The sequence below is a fragment of the Microdochium trichocladiopsis genome (genome assembly GCF_020744255.1).
Source record: "Microdochium trichocladiopsis strain MPI-CAGE-CH-0230 chromosome Unknown B0I36scaffold_2, whole genome shotgun sequence".
In the NCBI taxonomy this organism is placed as follows: domain Eukaryota; kingdom Fungi; phylum Ascomycota; class Sordariomycetes; order Xylariales; family Microdochiaceae; genus Microdochium; species Microdochium trichocladiopsis.
Genome location: NW_025763545.1, coordinates 3,266,487 through 3,282,504, shown reverse-complemented (window position 1 = coordinate 3,282,504; position 16,018 = coordinate 3,266,487). Strand labels below are relative to the sequence as shown.

The 16,018-nt window shown below is 55.0% G+C and overlaps 3 protein-coding genes across 3 annotated transcripts; 2 read left to right on the top strand and 1 right to left on the bottom strand.

Moving 5' to 3' along the window:
* Positions 1-1,432: 1,432 nt before the first annotated feature.
* B0I36DRAFT_236433 (bromodomain and PHD finger-containing protein) lies at positions 1,433-5,181 on the top strand (the record flags this gene model as incomplete). The annotated part of the gene is made up of 3 exons (XM_046149465.1): positions 1,433-2,911; positions 2,981-4,008; positions 4,074-5,181. 3 exons carry the CDS (start codon positions 1,433-1,435, stop codon positions 5,179-5,181), a joined length of 3,615 nt encoding a protein of 1,204 aa, XP_046017206.1.
* A 4,054-nt stretch (positions 5,182-9,235) lies between these two features.
* Positions 9,236-11,061, top strand: B0I36DRAFT_75105 (Metallo-dependent phosphatase-like protein). The gene is made up of 5 exons (XM_046163316.1): positions 9,236-9,405; positions 9,588-9,901; positions 9,974-10,375; positions 10,448-10,747; positions 10,814-11,061. Exons 2-5 carry the CDS (start codon positions 9,722-9,724, stop codon positions 10,862-10,864), a joined length of 933 nt encoding a protein of 310 aa, XP_046017205.1. The 5' UTR covers positions 9,236-9,405; positions 9,588-9,721; the 3' UTR covers positions 10,865-11,061.
* A 2,489-nt stretch (positions 11,062-13,550) lies between these two features.
* On the bottom strand, positions 13,551-13,940 carry B0I36DRAFT_359691 (uncharacterized protein; the record flags this gene model as incomplete). The annotated part of the gene is made up of 1 exon (XM_046158176.1): positions 13,551-13,940. The coding sequence occupies one exon, from the start codon at positions 13,938-13,940 to the stop codon at positions 13,551-13,553; it is 390 nt and encodes a 129-aa protein (XP_046017204.1).
* Between the last annotated feature and the right edge of the window lie 2,078 nt (positions 13,941-16,018).

Below are 16,018 nucleotides of genomic sequence, written 5' to 3'. Positions count from 1 at the left end.
ACAGGAGTTTGCGGCATTGGCATGGAGCATTTGTGTAGAGAAGCATTGCGAATTGTAGACTAGTCTTGCGGTTCTACAGCTAATAAGAGACATCAATCGCTCAATGTCCTGCAGGCTGCCCCTTGTAAGAAAAGTGACGTATTGAACACAGGCTGCTCTCTTTACCAGGCTAGCTCTTGCGATTTGCGGTGTGGGGAGTCCAGAGCAGTCGGTCAAGCAGACGGATGCGAGTCATTGCGGAGACCCCTGGACCGGAGCGGCCAGGAGGACATGCAGGAACCGGAACAGGAGCCGCATCTAGAGGGTCCACGCATGGCAGGGCCGAGCATCTGGACCCTGAATTGGCCGGGCTGACGCCGCCCGACGTGACGTGACGTGACGCAGTCCGTACGTACGTATGTGGAAATAGCGCCATCAATCATTGTCGGTGCAAAGCTACGCCCGTGAGCCCCAGTAGCAAGATCAGGTGTATTCATGTCGGAGACGGCTGCCGCCCGTGTGGCCAGGTGAGAGGCCCAGCGCACGGGGGTCCCGGAGGTCGAACGGCCGATTTATTTGGTCGATGGAGTTGGACGCCAGGTATCGCGCAATGCCGTGGAACGTGTATTCGTGTTCGCGAGGAGTATTCCCTTTCAAAAAAGCGTCTTCACCACTTCTCGGTAGCCCCATGTGAATGTGATTTCACGGGTCGCGCTTAAAGAATTTAAGCTGCAGCTCTTTGTAGCGTAACATTCTGCCGTCGTCATTCACGCAATGCTTATTCGAGCTGTCACATCGCGGGCTTGTGGGGGTGGCCACTCACTTACGGCACCTGTGATTGGCGTTTGATCATCTGCATGGCATGATCACCTTGGTCCGGTGCGTCTCTGTGTCATAGAGTGTCCCATTCTGACTCACCTAACCCACCAGCATTGGAAAAATGCTAACAGCACGCAAGCCGGCCAGGCGTCTGTGACGACCGCCAGAAACCTTCGGCTTGGATCCTGACCAGACAATCGGCGTGCCTGGGCTTGGCCAGATGGAGCGACGGGCATGAGCGGGGCAGGGGCAGGTGGGCCTATTACGTAAGTCGGACGCCAGACTATGCTGGGACTGGTGTGGAGCAGAAGCTGCCACGCTACTGGCTGCACGTCGACACATGGCGAGAGGGCGCGTCCGACGACGACCTCACTCGGTTCCAGAGGCAGCCACCAGCCTTTCCCGTGCTCCCACCACCCCACGACAACTTCGCTTCACCCCAGAGACACGTCCCTGCCGCTCGCTCCAGACGTCCTAGTCATCCACGACGCGAGAACATACCGCCGACATCCCAATGCACGCCCGTAGGAAGGAGCGCCTCAGCACCTCTCCTCGCCTGCCTGTTGCGACGCGCTGACCGAGGCTCTGCTTATCGCAGTCATCCTTCTTGCAGCATCCTCATCGTCTGGACGCGATGATTCCCAGCCCAAGGACGCCACGGCAGTCCACTATAGCGAGACCCTCCCGAGCCAGGCAGAGGCCGTCCCCTGCTACTGCAAACAACTTCGCTGCCGACTCGAGCATCATCGCAGCCACGGAGCCGCCACTCAAACGACGCCGGTACACACCAAGTGGCCCAGAACCCGCTTCAGCCCTGCAGGATAAGGAGAACGACGACATACCAGCCACGGTTGGGGCCACCAACGGCCGAACGCGACAGCGCCAGTCCATGATGGCCGGCGCCACAGCCTCTCCCTCCCTCTACCCTCGTCGCGAACGAAGCACACGGATCAGGACGTCCACGCGGCATGCCGATCAAGACGATGAGATACAGATCAGCTCAGCTGCCGCGGTCGCAGCCGCTGTAGTCCAGAGCGAAGGCTATAAACCTAGGGAAGAGCGCGGTTGGGAGGAGTTCCACCCGAATCTCGACATTGAATCGACCTTCATGATATATCATGCCGACGACGTTGATGGCACTGTCAGATCTGCACCTCCGACGCCTTCCGCCTCGCGAACTACCAGCGACCTCAATATAGTCAACAATAGCATAGCTAGTCCCAGCAAAGACCCTGCTGTGGCAAATCTTGCCTCTGCATCAGACACGCCCACCACAGACAGTGTATCCACGCCTTTGGGACAGGGCTTGCTGCCAGGAACACCGACTCGTTCGCGGCGCAATGTCCGGCCCCCTCGCGACTCCTTTTATCCACGTCCAGAGCTTACCAGTGGCCCGAAAGTTCCCACGGTACTCCCTATCCACAACCAAACTCCAAAGGAACGGTTGGACCTCAAATTACCCTCTTATCGAAAGACAGACCGTATCTTGCTTTTCGAGAGCAAGAAGTTTGGGCAAGCGCGCTATGTCGACAAGGCCATGATGAATGTCGGTTATCAGGAGAGCGATAATTACATTTGCCCAGATCGCAGGCTGATTACGGCGAGTGATGCCAACCTGGAAGATGAGTCTGAGAGCATGGCAATCTCTCAAGCCGAGGTCGAATCTGTCTCACAGCATTCCGGCATTTTCCTTGGTCGAGTTGAGTACGACATGGATGAGCAAGATGACATGTGGCTTGAGGCCTACAATGTCCATCGGAAGTCGCAGGGGTGGAATCCTGTCACCAGAGAGGTCTTTGAAATAACGATAACAAAGATCGAGAAAGAGTGGCACGCCCTTGAGAAGAGGATACCAAAGCCCAATCCAAAGCCACCGCAGACACATCGGCCGCGTTCCAGCTCAGCTGCGGCCGTTAATGGCGAGCCCCAGGCTGGCGAGGAGCAGGACAGCAAATGCGCCATATGCGACGACGGTGATTGTGAAAACACAAACGCTATCGTCTTCTGTGACGGTTGCGACTTGGCGGTGCACCAAGAGTGCTATGGTGTCCCTTTTATCCCCGAAGGTCAATGGTTGTGTCGGAAGTGTCAGCTCATCGGGCGCGGTGTCCCTGTAAGTTACCTCTCTGTGCTAGATTGCAAGCCACAACTCGGAGCTTGTCCCGCTAATCTGGTGTGATAGACATGCATATTCTGTCCCAATTCGGACGGCGCTTTCAAGCAGACGAACTCTTCCAAATGGGCACATCTGCTATGCGCCATGTGGATACCTGAGGTTACCCTCGGCAACCATACCTTCATGGAGCCTGTTATGGACGTTGACAAGGTGCCCAAAAGCCGATGGAAGCTGACTTGCTATATTTGTCAACAACAAATGGGCGCGTGCATCCAGTGCGGTAACAAATCGTGCTATCAGGCGTTCCATGTCACGTGCGCACGGCGGGCGCGTCTCTTTCTTAGGATGAAGAACGCCTCTGGCGCCCTAGATGTCCTCGACGGCAGCACAAACCTCAAAGCCCTGTGCGATAAGCACTGTCCAACAGAGTACTCCAAAGAGAACGACGTCATCCGTGCGACGAGGCGCGCCAAGAAATACTACAAGCGAACTATGCGTGATCGCATTTGGGCGACCAATCAAGCATCCGCAATCGCACTGGCCGCTACGCATAGAAATGCCATCACCGACCACCCTCCCGACGAATCGCAGATGACCGGTGCTAAGATGTCCGCGGCGCTCGGAGATAAGAATGCTCAGCCAGGCAAGCCGATTTGGAAACTGCCTTCGGGTGCACCTGTTATCCCACAAGCCGTCTTTGAAGTTGTCGAGACTTCTCTGCAGCGCTTCAATTTCTTGAAACGAAGGGAGTTCGTCAGTGATGCGTGCCGTTATTGGACCCTGAAGCGCGAGATGCGCCGCGGCGCTGCACTGCTGAAACGACTTCAGCTGCAGATGGAGACGTTTTCCTCCATGGAATTGACCCGTCGAAACTTTGCAGCGATGGGGCCCGTCGGCAAAGCTCGCTTGAACCGCCGTATCGAATTTGCTCAGGCTCTGATCAACGATCTCGAGCAATTGAGGAACCTGTCCAATCAAGTCGTACAGCGGGAGCAGCAAAAGCTGGAAGCCGCGGAGCTTGAGCAAGATTTCATCGACACGTGCTACTTCCCCGTGCATAGAATGCTCTCTCCTGTCGTCGAGAAAGCACTTTCGTAAGTGACCTTCGAAACGCGTGTGCTGCGTCCTCCACAGCGCCCGGTGTTAACTTTGCATATAGGCTGGACAAGAAGTTATTCGAGACGAGCCTTGTCGGGCTGCAGAACAAGGTGGACGAGCGATACTATACTGCCACTCTGGCATTTGTCCATGATCTTTGCGATGTGATCAACACGGTGATCAACTCTGAGCCCAAACCAGTGACACAACCTCAACCAAAGCTCGAGTCTGTTGTCGCGCCAGTTAGGCACGACTTCTCAGATATCCGGGATCGCAAAAGACTAGGCAAGCGGATTCTCAAGTCTGTGCAACCACAACTAGAGTCTGCACTGCGCATAGAGGCCGATGCAACACACAAGACATTTGATACGCTCAAAATTGAGCTTGAAAGTTTGCTTGAGAGCAGTCTCGAGGTGCGGCCAAGCAAGCAAACGAACTCGGCACAGCAAGGAGAACCTGGTGTCAGCCAAGATGTCATTATGGTAGACTCATCTGCAGCAGAGATTACTGTCGGTGGCGAGGCCTCAGATGATGGCGCCACGACTGATATTGCCATGGTCGATGCTGATGGTGAGGTCGATGAAGATCGCAACATCGAGGTTGCTACGTCAGGCAACGATGGCACTGAGCCACACACTGTTCTCAGAGGCAAGAGGAGAACAGCTGACAAAAAGGCGGAGTCGTCGGATATAGAGCCCGTGGACACGCCACCAGCCACCAACGGCTATGTCACGGCACCTGCTTCCGTGCAGCCTGGGCCTCCAACTCCACCACAATCGAATGGTAGTTTTGGACGCCACTTTACAGAGTCTCTTGCTGAAGGCGGCATTCTCTGGTATCTCAAGGATTTTGAGCCGAGCGGGACTACTGCAGTCCCTGAACCACCTCAGCCGGAACGTATTGCAGCACGAAGTCCTAGCGAAGCGCTGACGGAGATGGACGATGACGAGCTTACTGGGCTCGGTGCCGAGATCAACGAAGGCAGTATCACGGCGTCCCCAGCAATGAGCAACAAGAACGCCAAGCCAGTTGACGAAGGTGCTCTGGATGACGATGATGAAGATAAAGCTGCCGTCATAACGACGCCAAGCGCAAAGAGCGCTAACAGCCCAGTCAAGAAGAGCGCAAGCAAGTCAAGGAAACGCAAGGTCACATACAGACGACGCTAGATGATTGTTGGTGTATAATCCACCCGGCAGCAAGTCTTGGGCCTACTTATTCGGTACATATTTTCTACATATTTCGGCCCGATGCGACTGGCACAGAGATGCCGCTGCTGACGGCCCAGATCACGCATGCAGAGCCTGCTTGCCTTAGCGGATCAATTCGGTGCTTGGAGTATGGGGAGTCGCTGGCGTTTGTGTTTCTTGCCCGCTTGGGGGCTTGGGTTTAGGGTGATACATTCCAATCTGGTCAGCACTGGGATTTTACGTTTCTTACGGAAGATGAGATATGTAGCTTTACTTCCACTGCCTTATTCCCCCTTACATCGTAGCACATCAATGGAGTGCGAGGAGAGCTTGAGCAATCATGTGTGTAGCGCACCATCTGGCAAGATCGATATTGTGACCCTGCGAAGGAGGTTCGGTCAATGAATAGGAGTGGTGGTTGTGTGCCCAGAGGCCGGTACTCATGCATCAGCCCATTCCATACTGTGCTGTGCGGGAGACAGGTAGGACTATGATGAGAGAGCAAGGGTGGTGATGATGAGGCGCGAACCCTTGAAATTTGTTTCAACACGCGCGGTCCCGTGAGCGAATGAGGACCAGACGGACAGGGATCGACTCTGCCAAGGGGCTGCAGCACCGTCAAAGTCCAGCACGCATTGAGAATTTGCAAATATTTGACAGTGTTTCACGCGGAGCGTGGCGCCTTTCGAAGCATCGGGAACGGGTTAACTAATCGACACGGCTAAGTTCCAAGACTCGTGCTGCGATCTGCCCACCAAGCTACGTAGATACGGGTATACGCTAATTGAAGATCACACACTCTTACCACACTCACACACGCAAGCACACGATCTCGCAATTCTATTGGCTGGCGTCATAGCCATGATGACTGGTTGCGGGTGCATACTTGAGCCTTGGTTAGTGCCAGTGGCCCCGCCTGCATGAAGATGGGAACTGTCGCGTCAGTGACCCCCTTTCCCGAGTCCTCCTTGAACTATCAGGTATTACAGTGTGATCCACGTATCGTGTTGCGCGTCCACTGGGGGCAAAGCTCGTGTCGAGAGAGAGAGATGTGCGGGCCGGATGGCTCAGCGATCGATCCGGAGGGCGCCCAAGCGGGCCAATGCGCGCCTGGAGGCTTTGCAGTGGTAAAACCGTGGCTAGAGGATCGTCGAGCCTTGGAAGCTGCACCAGGACTGTGCAGAATATGCTCGGCCGGCAATGCGGCGTGGGACCGGACCTATGGAGCGGAAGAGTCGGCGGTGGCCTGGAGCCTCGAATCCGGCTTAGATGCGTGTGCCTAGAGCTCTCGGCGTGGGTTGTGGGGAACGCAAGAACGCAGCTGGCCGCCAAGGAAGCCTGGCAGTCCAGCAGCCCGACTCTACAGCACAAATGTATTCTCAGAGAGACCATCGCCAAGTCGTCGTCTGGTTTGGGACGCCTGGCCGCGACGCGACGGGGGATTATGGCACTTGCCCGGTTTCCTGGCCTAGAGAAAGCCTCAGGGGAAGACGACTGGTGCTCGTGCTGGTTGGCTGGCTAGAGTCGTTGCAGTGTGCCCATGGCTTGGTCCTGGGCACAGAAAGGCGCTGCCGAGTGCCCACAGCGCGGCTTGCGCGGATGGCGGCCGGCTGGCCCGGGGCAAGACTGGCAGAGCCGGCAGCAAGCATAATGGGGGTATGCGAAAGACTGATTGGCACTCCTGCACGATCCTAACCAGACCCAGACTGGACAGAGACTGGGCCGATGATCGTGCCGAAGACCAAGGGGCTGTTCTGGGATCAACAGAGGAGCGGGAAAAGGGGCCTGGACAAGCGCTCTGCATGGTTGGCTGTCAGAACGACGTGCCTCCGGCCAACTGTCGGGTCGCTCGTTCGAGTTGGAGCGAGTAGTTGGCACTTTGTTGGAGCATTTGCAGCACGAACCCCTCCCGGGCGATAAGCTTCGAGGCGACCGAGATGCCAAAGACGGCATAGGCTAGCGCGGGAGCGCAGTGGGAGCCTTCGGGGCACGACAGCGAGGGGCCACACTCATGCCAGAGATTCTGCAACAATATGTACTCCGAGTAGCACTAATGCTGCAAAGACTGGAGAGAGTTATCATGCACGTAAGCAGAGGCGGCGCGGGTAGCTTTGTCGTTGATGGAGAGGCGGTCTGACGGACTGAGGCTTGAAAGGCGTCAACAGCGTTAAGGTTGCATCAATGAGCGAGGGGAGGAGAGCAGGCCGGCCAACCCCGCCGTGAGTGCAATAGCTGACGACGCGGCGGCCGGCATCGGGCGTCTGTGTGGTGTTCCCTGGTGGTGGTGATGGGGACTGGGACGACCCGCGAAGATCCCAAAGTGGTTGAGCATGGCGGGGAAGGGCAGGAGAGAGAGGAGGGGTTGCAGCCTCAATGGTCATGGTGCAGCAGGCAGGCAGAGACAGGACTCCTGGGTAGGCGCCGCCAAACGGCCCAGCAAGCCCCGCCAGCCAGTGGCAGGCCCCCAAAGGCCTGCTCTCGACATGCGGGTTTGTCAGCCACACTGAGCACCCGCGCGACACAAACGCCCACCCACCACCACAGCAACAATAGCGCGATGGCGACACCTGATGGGCAGCAGAATAAGAAAGATGCCCTTGCTCACAGCCGCGGTGGGATTCTATGGTTGGCGCGAGGGCTGGGGAACGCATGATCCATGGAGCCGTCTACCTTTACTCGGCCTTCTATATATATATTTACCTAGGTATATATATATGCATTACTTACGTAGATAGCTTAGCGAAGCAGCGAGAACAAGGTCGTCTTCTACTAGGGGTTCAAACCCCCATTCGCCCCTGGCCGGCAGGGCTGCCTGGCCAGGAGGGCCTTGTTGAGCCATGCGATGCAAACTCGAGGCTCCCCTCACCAGGCCGAAGCCAACAACAGTCTGCGGATGCGCTGGCGGCACCAAATGTTGCTCAAAAAAAAAGTAAATGCAGAGCAAGATTGAATAGATTGCCGGCTTGCGCCTAAAGATCGGCCTTCCAGAGAGGAAGCCAAACACGCGCTCTGTGACGATGATGGCCTGGCCGTCTGTCCATCCACCCTGTTGTTTGTGCTGAAGGTGCACAGCTCAGCGGGCGCTGGGGCGGCTGCCCTTGCGTGCGGGTGTCGAGGAGCAGCAGCCGGCCTTGGTGGTGCTGGTGCAGGAGCAGGCGCACGCCCATGCTTTTCTGACGTCTCCATCTGCCCTCGCCCCATCGCCCGCTCTCCCTCTCCCTCTTTTTTTTCGCCCTCCACCTGTCACCACAGACGGCCTCCCTGACGAACCCCCAAACCAGCGACTTTCCCGGCGAACATCCTTCTCAACGAGAAGATTGGCACAGTCCCCCATATCTACATCAACCCGTCCCAGAAGCTCCCCGAGCCTCGACCCCCGATAAACACTGCAGCGATCAAAACCAGAACAGGCGACGACAACAGCGACGACGCTCCTCGCACCGTCCACAACAAGGCGACCATCTCCTGATTGCAACGGTGACTTCTGGGTTCTCATCGAGTTCCTCCAGCCGCGCAGCCTCCATCGGCCCTACGTGACTCTCCATCGCGCCTCACTTGCGACGACCTGAACAGTCCCTTGACGCGTTTCTCGTCCTCTGCATCTTGACTCTTGGTGCGTCGCATGCCTCCCTCTCTGCGCCTGCACCTACCCCGATCCACTGCCAAGCCAGCCATAGCGCCGTGCGGTACTATTGTGTCAACAACCATCACCCATGCGCACGATGCTGCTGTTGTCAACGTCTTCCTTCTTGCCATTGCCTGGAACCACCTTACTGATGATGTGTCTCTCTTGATTTCATTTCAGCCACCTCCTTGGTGTCTACGGCGAACAAAAGTCATCTCGAGGCTTGCTATTCAAACCCGATCTACCCGACAGATAGTGCTTCTATCACCGGCGACCCACTCGATCTGTGGCCATCTGCCCTGCGAGCGAGACGACTGCATACTTGTTATCGCAGCATTAGAGCCGAACTGTATTGCATTCGTTGAGTTGCATCACGCTGAGCTCAGTGACCTCCTGTCGACGCGTCCTTCGGGCGATATCCTCCAGAGACGAACAGGCATTCAAGCCATAACTTGACCGCACTGTCATTCGACTCAAGTTTCCTTGCCATCAAGCCAGGGAATAGTCACGGCGGTCCGCGCTTGATAGTCGTTGTCATATTTGACGAGAGTTCTTTTCAACGCCACATATCACCTCTTGTGAGTCTGGACATTGACCCTACCTGCCCAGTCTCCGTTACTTGAACAACTGTCCATAGCTGGCCCTCGTGTGCTGTCATGTTCACCCCAATGCCTGGGGCATCTCGGTTCAATCTTCATATGTCTGGAATATAGTGCAATGTCAAGATCCGTTCCGCTGACCACTGGTTCTTCTCTCTCAGACCACAGACGTGAAACAGGCTTGGCATCAGACTGCGCTGCGTATTTCTCGCCAGTCCTTGTTCCCTCTCCTCCTCGACTTCTTCATCCCTCCCCGCCTCACCTCTTGCCGGCCCCTCGCTGGCAAGACCACGCAATGGCGGACCAACATGACGTTGATCTCGACTCCATCATCGACCGCTTGTTGGAAGTTCGTGGCAGCCGTCCCGGTAAGCAGGTCCAGCTGCTCGAAACCGAGATAAGATATCTTTGTACCAAGGCTCGCGAGATCTTCATTGGCCAGCCTATCCTGCTCGAACTCGAGGCTCCTATCAAGGTATGGGCGAGACTTTTGGCGTGACAGTCACACACTCGACTATAAATGCTAACGCGTGGAATCCTACAACAGATCTGTGGTGATATTCACGGCCAGTACTATGATCTGCTCCGGCTCTTTGAGTACGGTGGCTTTCCTCCCGAGGCCAACTATCTGTTCCTAGGCGACTACGTTGACCGTGGCAAGCAGTCTCTCGAGACCATCTGCCTGCTCCTCGCCTACAAGATTAAGTACCCCGAGAACTTTTTCATTCTGCGCGGAAACCACGAGTGCGCTTCCATCAACCGTATCTACGGTTTCTACGACGAATGCAAGCGCCGGTACAACATCAAGCTCTGGAAGACTTTTACGGACTGTTTCAACTGCTTGCCCATTGCCGCCATCATTGACGAGAAGATCTTCACCATGCACGGCGGTCTCAGCCCCGATCTCAACTCGATGGAGCAAATTCGCCGCGTCATGAGACCGACTGACGTAAGTTTCAGCAGCCCGATCCTCAATTAGAGTTCTCCTGTAGACTTTTGCTAATGCTTTGCGTGCTTGCAGATTCCTGACTGCGGTCTCCTGTGTGATCTGTTGTGGTCCGATCCCGACAAGGACATCACAGGGTGGAGCGAGAACGATCGTGGTGTTTCATTCACATTCGGGCCCGATGTCGTTTCGCGATTCCTGCAAAAACACGACATGGACTTGATTTGTCGGGCTCACCAGGTCGTCGAGGACGGTTACGAGTTCTTCTCGAAACGCCAGCTTGTCACCCTCTTCAGCGCGCCCAACTACTGTGGAGAGTTCGACAATGCTGGTGCCATGATGAGTGTCGACGAAAGCCTATTGTGCTCGTTCCAGGTGGGTTCTCAAATTCGACATATGAATCTCGGGCAGCTAGACTAACCACTCGGCCTTCCTTCGCAGATCCTCAAGCCTGCTGAGAAGAAGCAGAAGTATGTATCAAAACTTTTCTAACTCTGCGTTTGCGTCAAGAGCATGGAAAACTGACACACTGCTTTGCAGGTTCGGACGACGATAAATCGAGGGCGGCCTTCGGCTCTGCCTTTGAGATATTCGATTCGAAGTCGGGCTTAGATGGTCAGAAATTCCCGACCATATTACGATCGCGGCTATACACCATTGGCGCGATACCTATCGGCGCACTAAACACTGCGTGTCTCCCTGTCTTAGTATGACGGGGAATTGATGACCTACGGACGATGATGAAATCTTGCTCATGCAATAGAGATGTGTAACAGCGTCTCTTGATACTCAATGTGGTGATTGGGGTTAGTGGTGGGGTCGGCTCTCATGCCGACAAAAATGCTACTGTTATAAACACGAAAAGAAATAAGAAGACGAGGCTTTTTTAGTTGAAATTTGTGACCAGTGACTGGAGAAAGCCGTACCGGCCACGCCTTTGGGATCGCTCATATGTCACTTTTGCTGGTTGCCGGTTGCTTGTCCGGTCACCTTCGTCTACCAGGGCGTGTTCTTCTAGATCTTGCGTTAAAACAGGACTGCCTTTGTTACTCAGTGGCGCGACTGTTTCCTGGCATTGGTGATGACAGTCGAGGGGTGTCATTATAAGCCCTACCGGAACTCAAGGTCGTCGTGGTGGTGAGCCACTCGTTGGTATTCATTGCTAAGTTTCGCAATTGGATGTCTACATCTGTCATTAGATATCTTGTCGCCCTTGACCGATACCCACAATGAATATAGTTGTATGGGCTCGGGAGATGTGTGTGTCATAGTTGTCAAGACACCTTCTCGAGAGGCACGGCACGGTTTTGCTCGCTGTAAGTCCTTCGAGGTGTTGCTGAGTTGGGGACAGCTGTGGTTGTCTCGGCATCAACTAGAGAGTCAGGAAGTGCATAATACTTACGTCGCGTTAGACTATCATGTCGTCGTCGTCTGCACTCTGGCGGGCTAGGAAGTCGACGTCGTTATGGATGTTGCGGCCGGGAGCCGTGTAGTTATGCCGGCAGTGCACACCAACCACTTCGCTTGAGTCTGGCATTGCCCTCTAGCACCCGTCTCTTGTTGTCTCATCCGTGCTAATTCATCATCGTGGGAGGAGACGATCTGGGTGCAGAAAACAACTACCGCGAAGAACAAACTCGTCTGGCATACACTGTCCCCGCGTTGGCGGTCGGGGCCTCGGGCGTATGACTTATTGTATAAGTGACTAGTTGCACGGCCGTTGCACAAGAATGTAGCGTCTTTCTAAAGGGTGGCATTGAAGGAGGCTTTTTTTTTTTGGGGGGGGGGGGGGGGGTTACCTGTGGAAAGTGCATCGTTAAATCAACAAGTTCTAGAGCCTTTCATCTCGCACATGAACTCATCAGGTGCCTCGATGGCCCGGCTCGCACGTGGCGGCTGTACAGGCCTTTGACAAACCCAAGGGACGCAATCAGCAATGTTCATTTCGGCGACACTGATGTTTCCGGACCAATTAATTGCCGGGTTTTGCCGTATAGCACTAGATATGCGGGTTAACATTCGACTCCCACTTCCCTATTGTCGACATCGACATGCAGATGCTGTCATCGATCAGTGGTAGGCGATTCCCACGCTGATTGTTCTCGCTCGTAGAATTACCGGCACACAAGGATGATAGATGTGGTCTTCAATGTTTCCCGTTAAGTGCCTTCGACATGCAATGTACTACTCGACGTGTAGACAGTGGTCTTGTCGAAGAGTCATCAGCGGCGTCCCCTTGGTTGTCAATGGGGCACTAGGGAGAGGCTTCAGCCAGGGAATGTCTCATTAACCCGTGTTTCGAAGCTGTGTTGCTTTTCATGTCACTAATTTCAAAGGGGCAGAGAATCGTTGAACAACTTCGTGATCTATTCTTATGGCGGAAGGACAGTTCAAGAAACAGGCCCGTTGCCCAAAGTGGTAGGGCAATCAATGTATGCCAGGATGAATGTATGAACTGACAATCCCTCCATTTGACGACATTATTCGAATGAAGCTAGAACTTCTGGTTTTATTGCCACGATATTCCGCTTGTACTTACGTAGTCGAGTCTTTACCTGGGCAAACACTCTAATTTTCCCACGGCGAAAGAAACAGGAGGCTAGAGCTATGATCCCACAGCAAAGCCGCGCCACACAAGCAAGAGTGTGTTCATATCCCCACCATACTATGCCCGCAGATAATTAATAAGACGAGGAGAGTTCGCCATTAGGCCAAGTCCCGTGTCTGTGAGATCTGAGCTAGGGATTCTATGAAGCTCTGAAGTGTCATATATTACGAGCGACAGTATTCTTGTCGATCTGGAGTTGCGCTATGCTATGCTAAATGCTAAATGCCCAGAGCCCCGACGAAGGCCGATCGTAATGACGGCAAGTTGTGCGTAGGCGGTCCGCTCATGGGGTCGATGAGCATGGCCTTCGATTGCCTTGCTGCTTAGTCGGTGATATGCCGTCTACCAATCAATGATTTCCCCCATTATCTCATCCAGAGAGACCTTTTCCGGGATCGAGCCCTGGAATATTGATGTGTATTGTCCAAACGAGTGTCCCACCATCTCACGGATGTTGACATGATGGATATAGCCTCGAGCCCTGCCTCAATCATTGATGCCCCTGGTTATCTCATTTACGTCCTTTGCTGACTGTCATCCTTCATGGTGCCTCAATAGCTGGGGCACGGCTTATAGCCTCTTGTTGGCCTCGGGAACGGCTTCGGCGGTCGTCGTGGGTTGAACAGTATCCTTGGCGGGTGTGCTAGTGGTCTCTGGAGCAGCAACGGGTGTCGTGGCAGGCTGCTGTTCCGGGTGAACTGTCTTTGGCTGAGAGTCGCCGGCCTGGGTGGATGTGGGAGAGAGGGGAATGCCGTCTTGCTGCTCGAGCCGGGCACGCTCCAGTGCCGCAAGCTTGGCACGGCGACGCCTATACCAGCCGGGGCCCCAAATCATCATACAGGCGAGAAGCAGGATGAAGAAGCCAACGACGACGCCGGCGGCAATGTACGATGCATGGAGCGCGGCCCAGTTGATGGGGCCGCCTTCGTCCTCGCGGCGGGTGATGAATGTGGGCGCCATGATGGACCGTTGAGCGTAGGCGAGTGGCGGGGGCGGGACAGTTCACCGAAGATTGACTCGAGCGTCGCGATGTTTGGAGGTGTAAGTGGCCGGGCGGGTGGACCTGGGGAGAGACGCCGTGACGGCCTGCTGGGCCCGGCAGGAGGGTCCCCGGAGCAGTTATACGGAGTTGTCAGCGGAGAGTGCTGGCATGGAGATGGAATCGTCGTTCGTGTTGGTCGAGGGCGCAAAAACAGCCCACAGCGCGGTGGGTGTTGCTCTGCAGCCACGAGGAAAATAATCTGGCACGCTGCCGCACCTGGCTGATGCCAAGAGAGCTTGACGGGCATTGGCAGGCGCGATAGGTGCGGTACCTTCCTAAACGGGGCCTCCGGGGGCGAACCCCTTCAATGTTCTGCCCATCCGCCCCAGCGCCCCTCGCACAGCGCAAAAACTCGCCTTACGCTGCCCGCATCCTCTTCCTGCGCTCTAAAGTGCCCTTACGAACTGCCACGACCGCCCATCAGTTGCCAGAAGGCATATCACACATATCAGGGGTGTCGAGGAGGTTTGGCTCCAGCTCAGCTGCCGGCTGCCCCTTTGAGCGAGGCACCCTGCGTCTCCGGCCCTCTGACTGGCCGGGCCTGCCTCTTAGCGCAAAAGCTTACCTCTTCGTGCCCACATCTGGAGCTGAGAAGCCCTGGAGCGCGTTCACAGAGCCTCAACCAGCAACACCTTAGAGGTGTTGCTGCACAAGACGTGGAGTTGTCAACAGACGAACACAACCAAGGCCGCCTTTCCCCCGTTTACAACGCCGTTGTCGATCGAAACCAGAACTCCCCCAATGCCAGCACAGCGGAACCGGCGCTTCAAGGCAGGCGTGCTGCTGGTTACAAACGGCAGGGTATTGCGTACGACCCGCCTTCATCGCGACGAGCGCCCCTCTCAGAGAATGTACAGCAAGTCCGCGGTCCATTCATGCGAAGATGAAGCTGGCTGGGTTGTGACGCATATGACACCCTGCGGGGCGTGACAAAGAAGCTTGGCGCATGGCTTTTTAAGCTTCCAACCCAATGCGCTGCAAAAGAGGCTTCCAGGCTCTCCTCGGAGTGCGGCGGTATGCTCAGTGACGGGTCAAGTACGCCATGTCTGTATCATCTGATTTCTGGGCCCAAGTACTTCGTAGAACGAAAGAGCCTTGACACATCTTGAGACCAGAGCTTCATGCTCTGGCATCAGAGGCTGCTCATTTATCCTGTGCTGTGCACGTGTGCAACCACGCGATTTCTCAAGCTCGGCGCCCCATAGCCAAGGTGTTTCCCACGTCAGGCTATCTCCAGCTTCATCCTCGATGAAGTAAAAATGGGCCTGCGTTGGGACTGGCGCCGAATGCAAGAGGTTCAGGCGAGATAGGTTTGATGTCCAAGAGCACTTTTCTCTTGCCTGATACGTCAACGCGGGCATATATCTATGGTTGGCACGACCAAGAGCAGTACAATAGGTATGGTAAACTCAGAGCCTCACTGCGGCATCGTGGCGCTGTGAGCCATGGCCATAAAGAACCATGTTCATCCACTAGCTCTCGCCTGGTTAGTTTTCAGAGAAAGTAGATGAAGGGTAAGCACGACAATACCCTTCGTCGGGACCATCCCCACTCCAGCGTAGAAAAGCTGGGTGCCACGCAATTCAACATGGACGTACAACGAAGCTCCGACCTCGCAACGCGAATCATTGGCACGGGCTCCAAGAGGCGAAGCATTCCGTACCCAGTACCAACAACTCAAAGGCGATTCAGTCACGTTGATGTCCAATAGCACAAGACGCAAATTTCAGGAAGACTTGGGATCAAGCTAGTGTAGCAGATAGTGCCACCTATGTACGTATTGTTGATGCTTGATGAAAAATTGATAGGGTATGTACGCATAGAGCCAATCCAAATGCGATTCAACAAGTTTGCGGGTAAACCCCTTGAAATCAAGTGCATGATGATTCACGACGCCCCATGTATGCAAATGCCAAGAACAGAGAAAGAAAATGCACTATGCCCAATCGCTAGAACGCCGCCAGGAATGCCTGTGTAGTATACGAACACCGAGACA

Bases quoted from the DNA above. Each gene is read 5' to 3' on its own strand.
- B0I36DRAFT_75105 (XM_046163316.1), top strand. From the start codon at position 9,722: ATGGCGGACCAACATGACGTTGATCTCGACTCCATCATCGACCGCTTG. The intron at 10,376-10,447 runs GTAAGTTTCAGC...GCGTGCTTGCAG, and splicing joins GCGTCATGAGACCGACTGAC to ATTCCTGACTGCGGTCTCCT. The intron at 10,748-10,813 runs GTGGGTTCTCAA...CTTCCTTCGCAG, and splicing joins GCCTATTGTGCTCGTTCCAG to ATCCTCAAGCCTGCTGAGAA.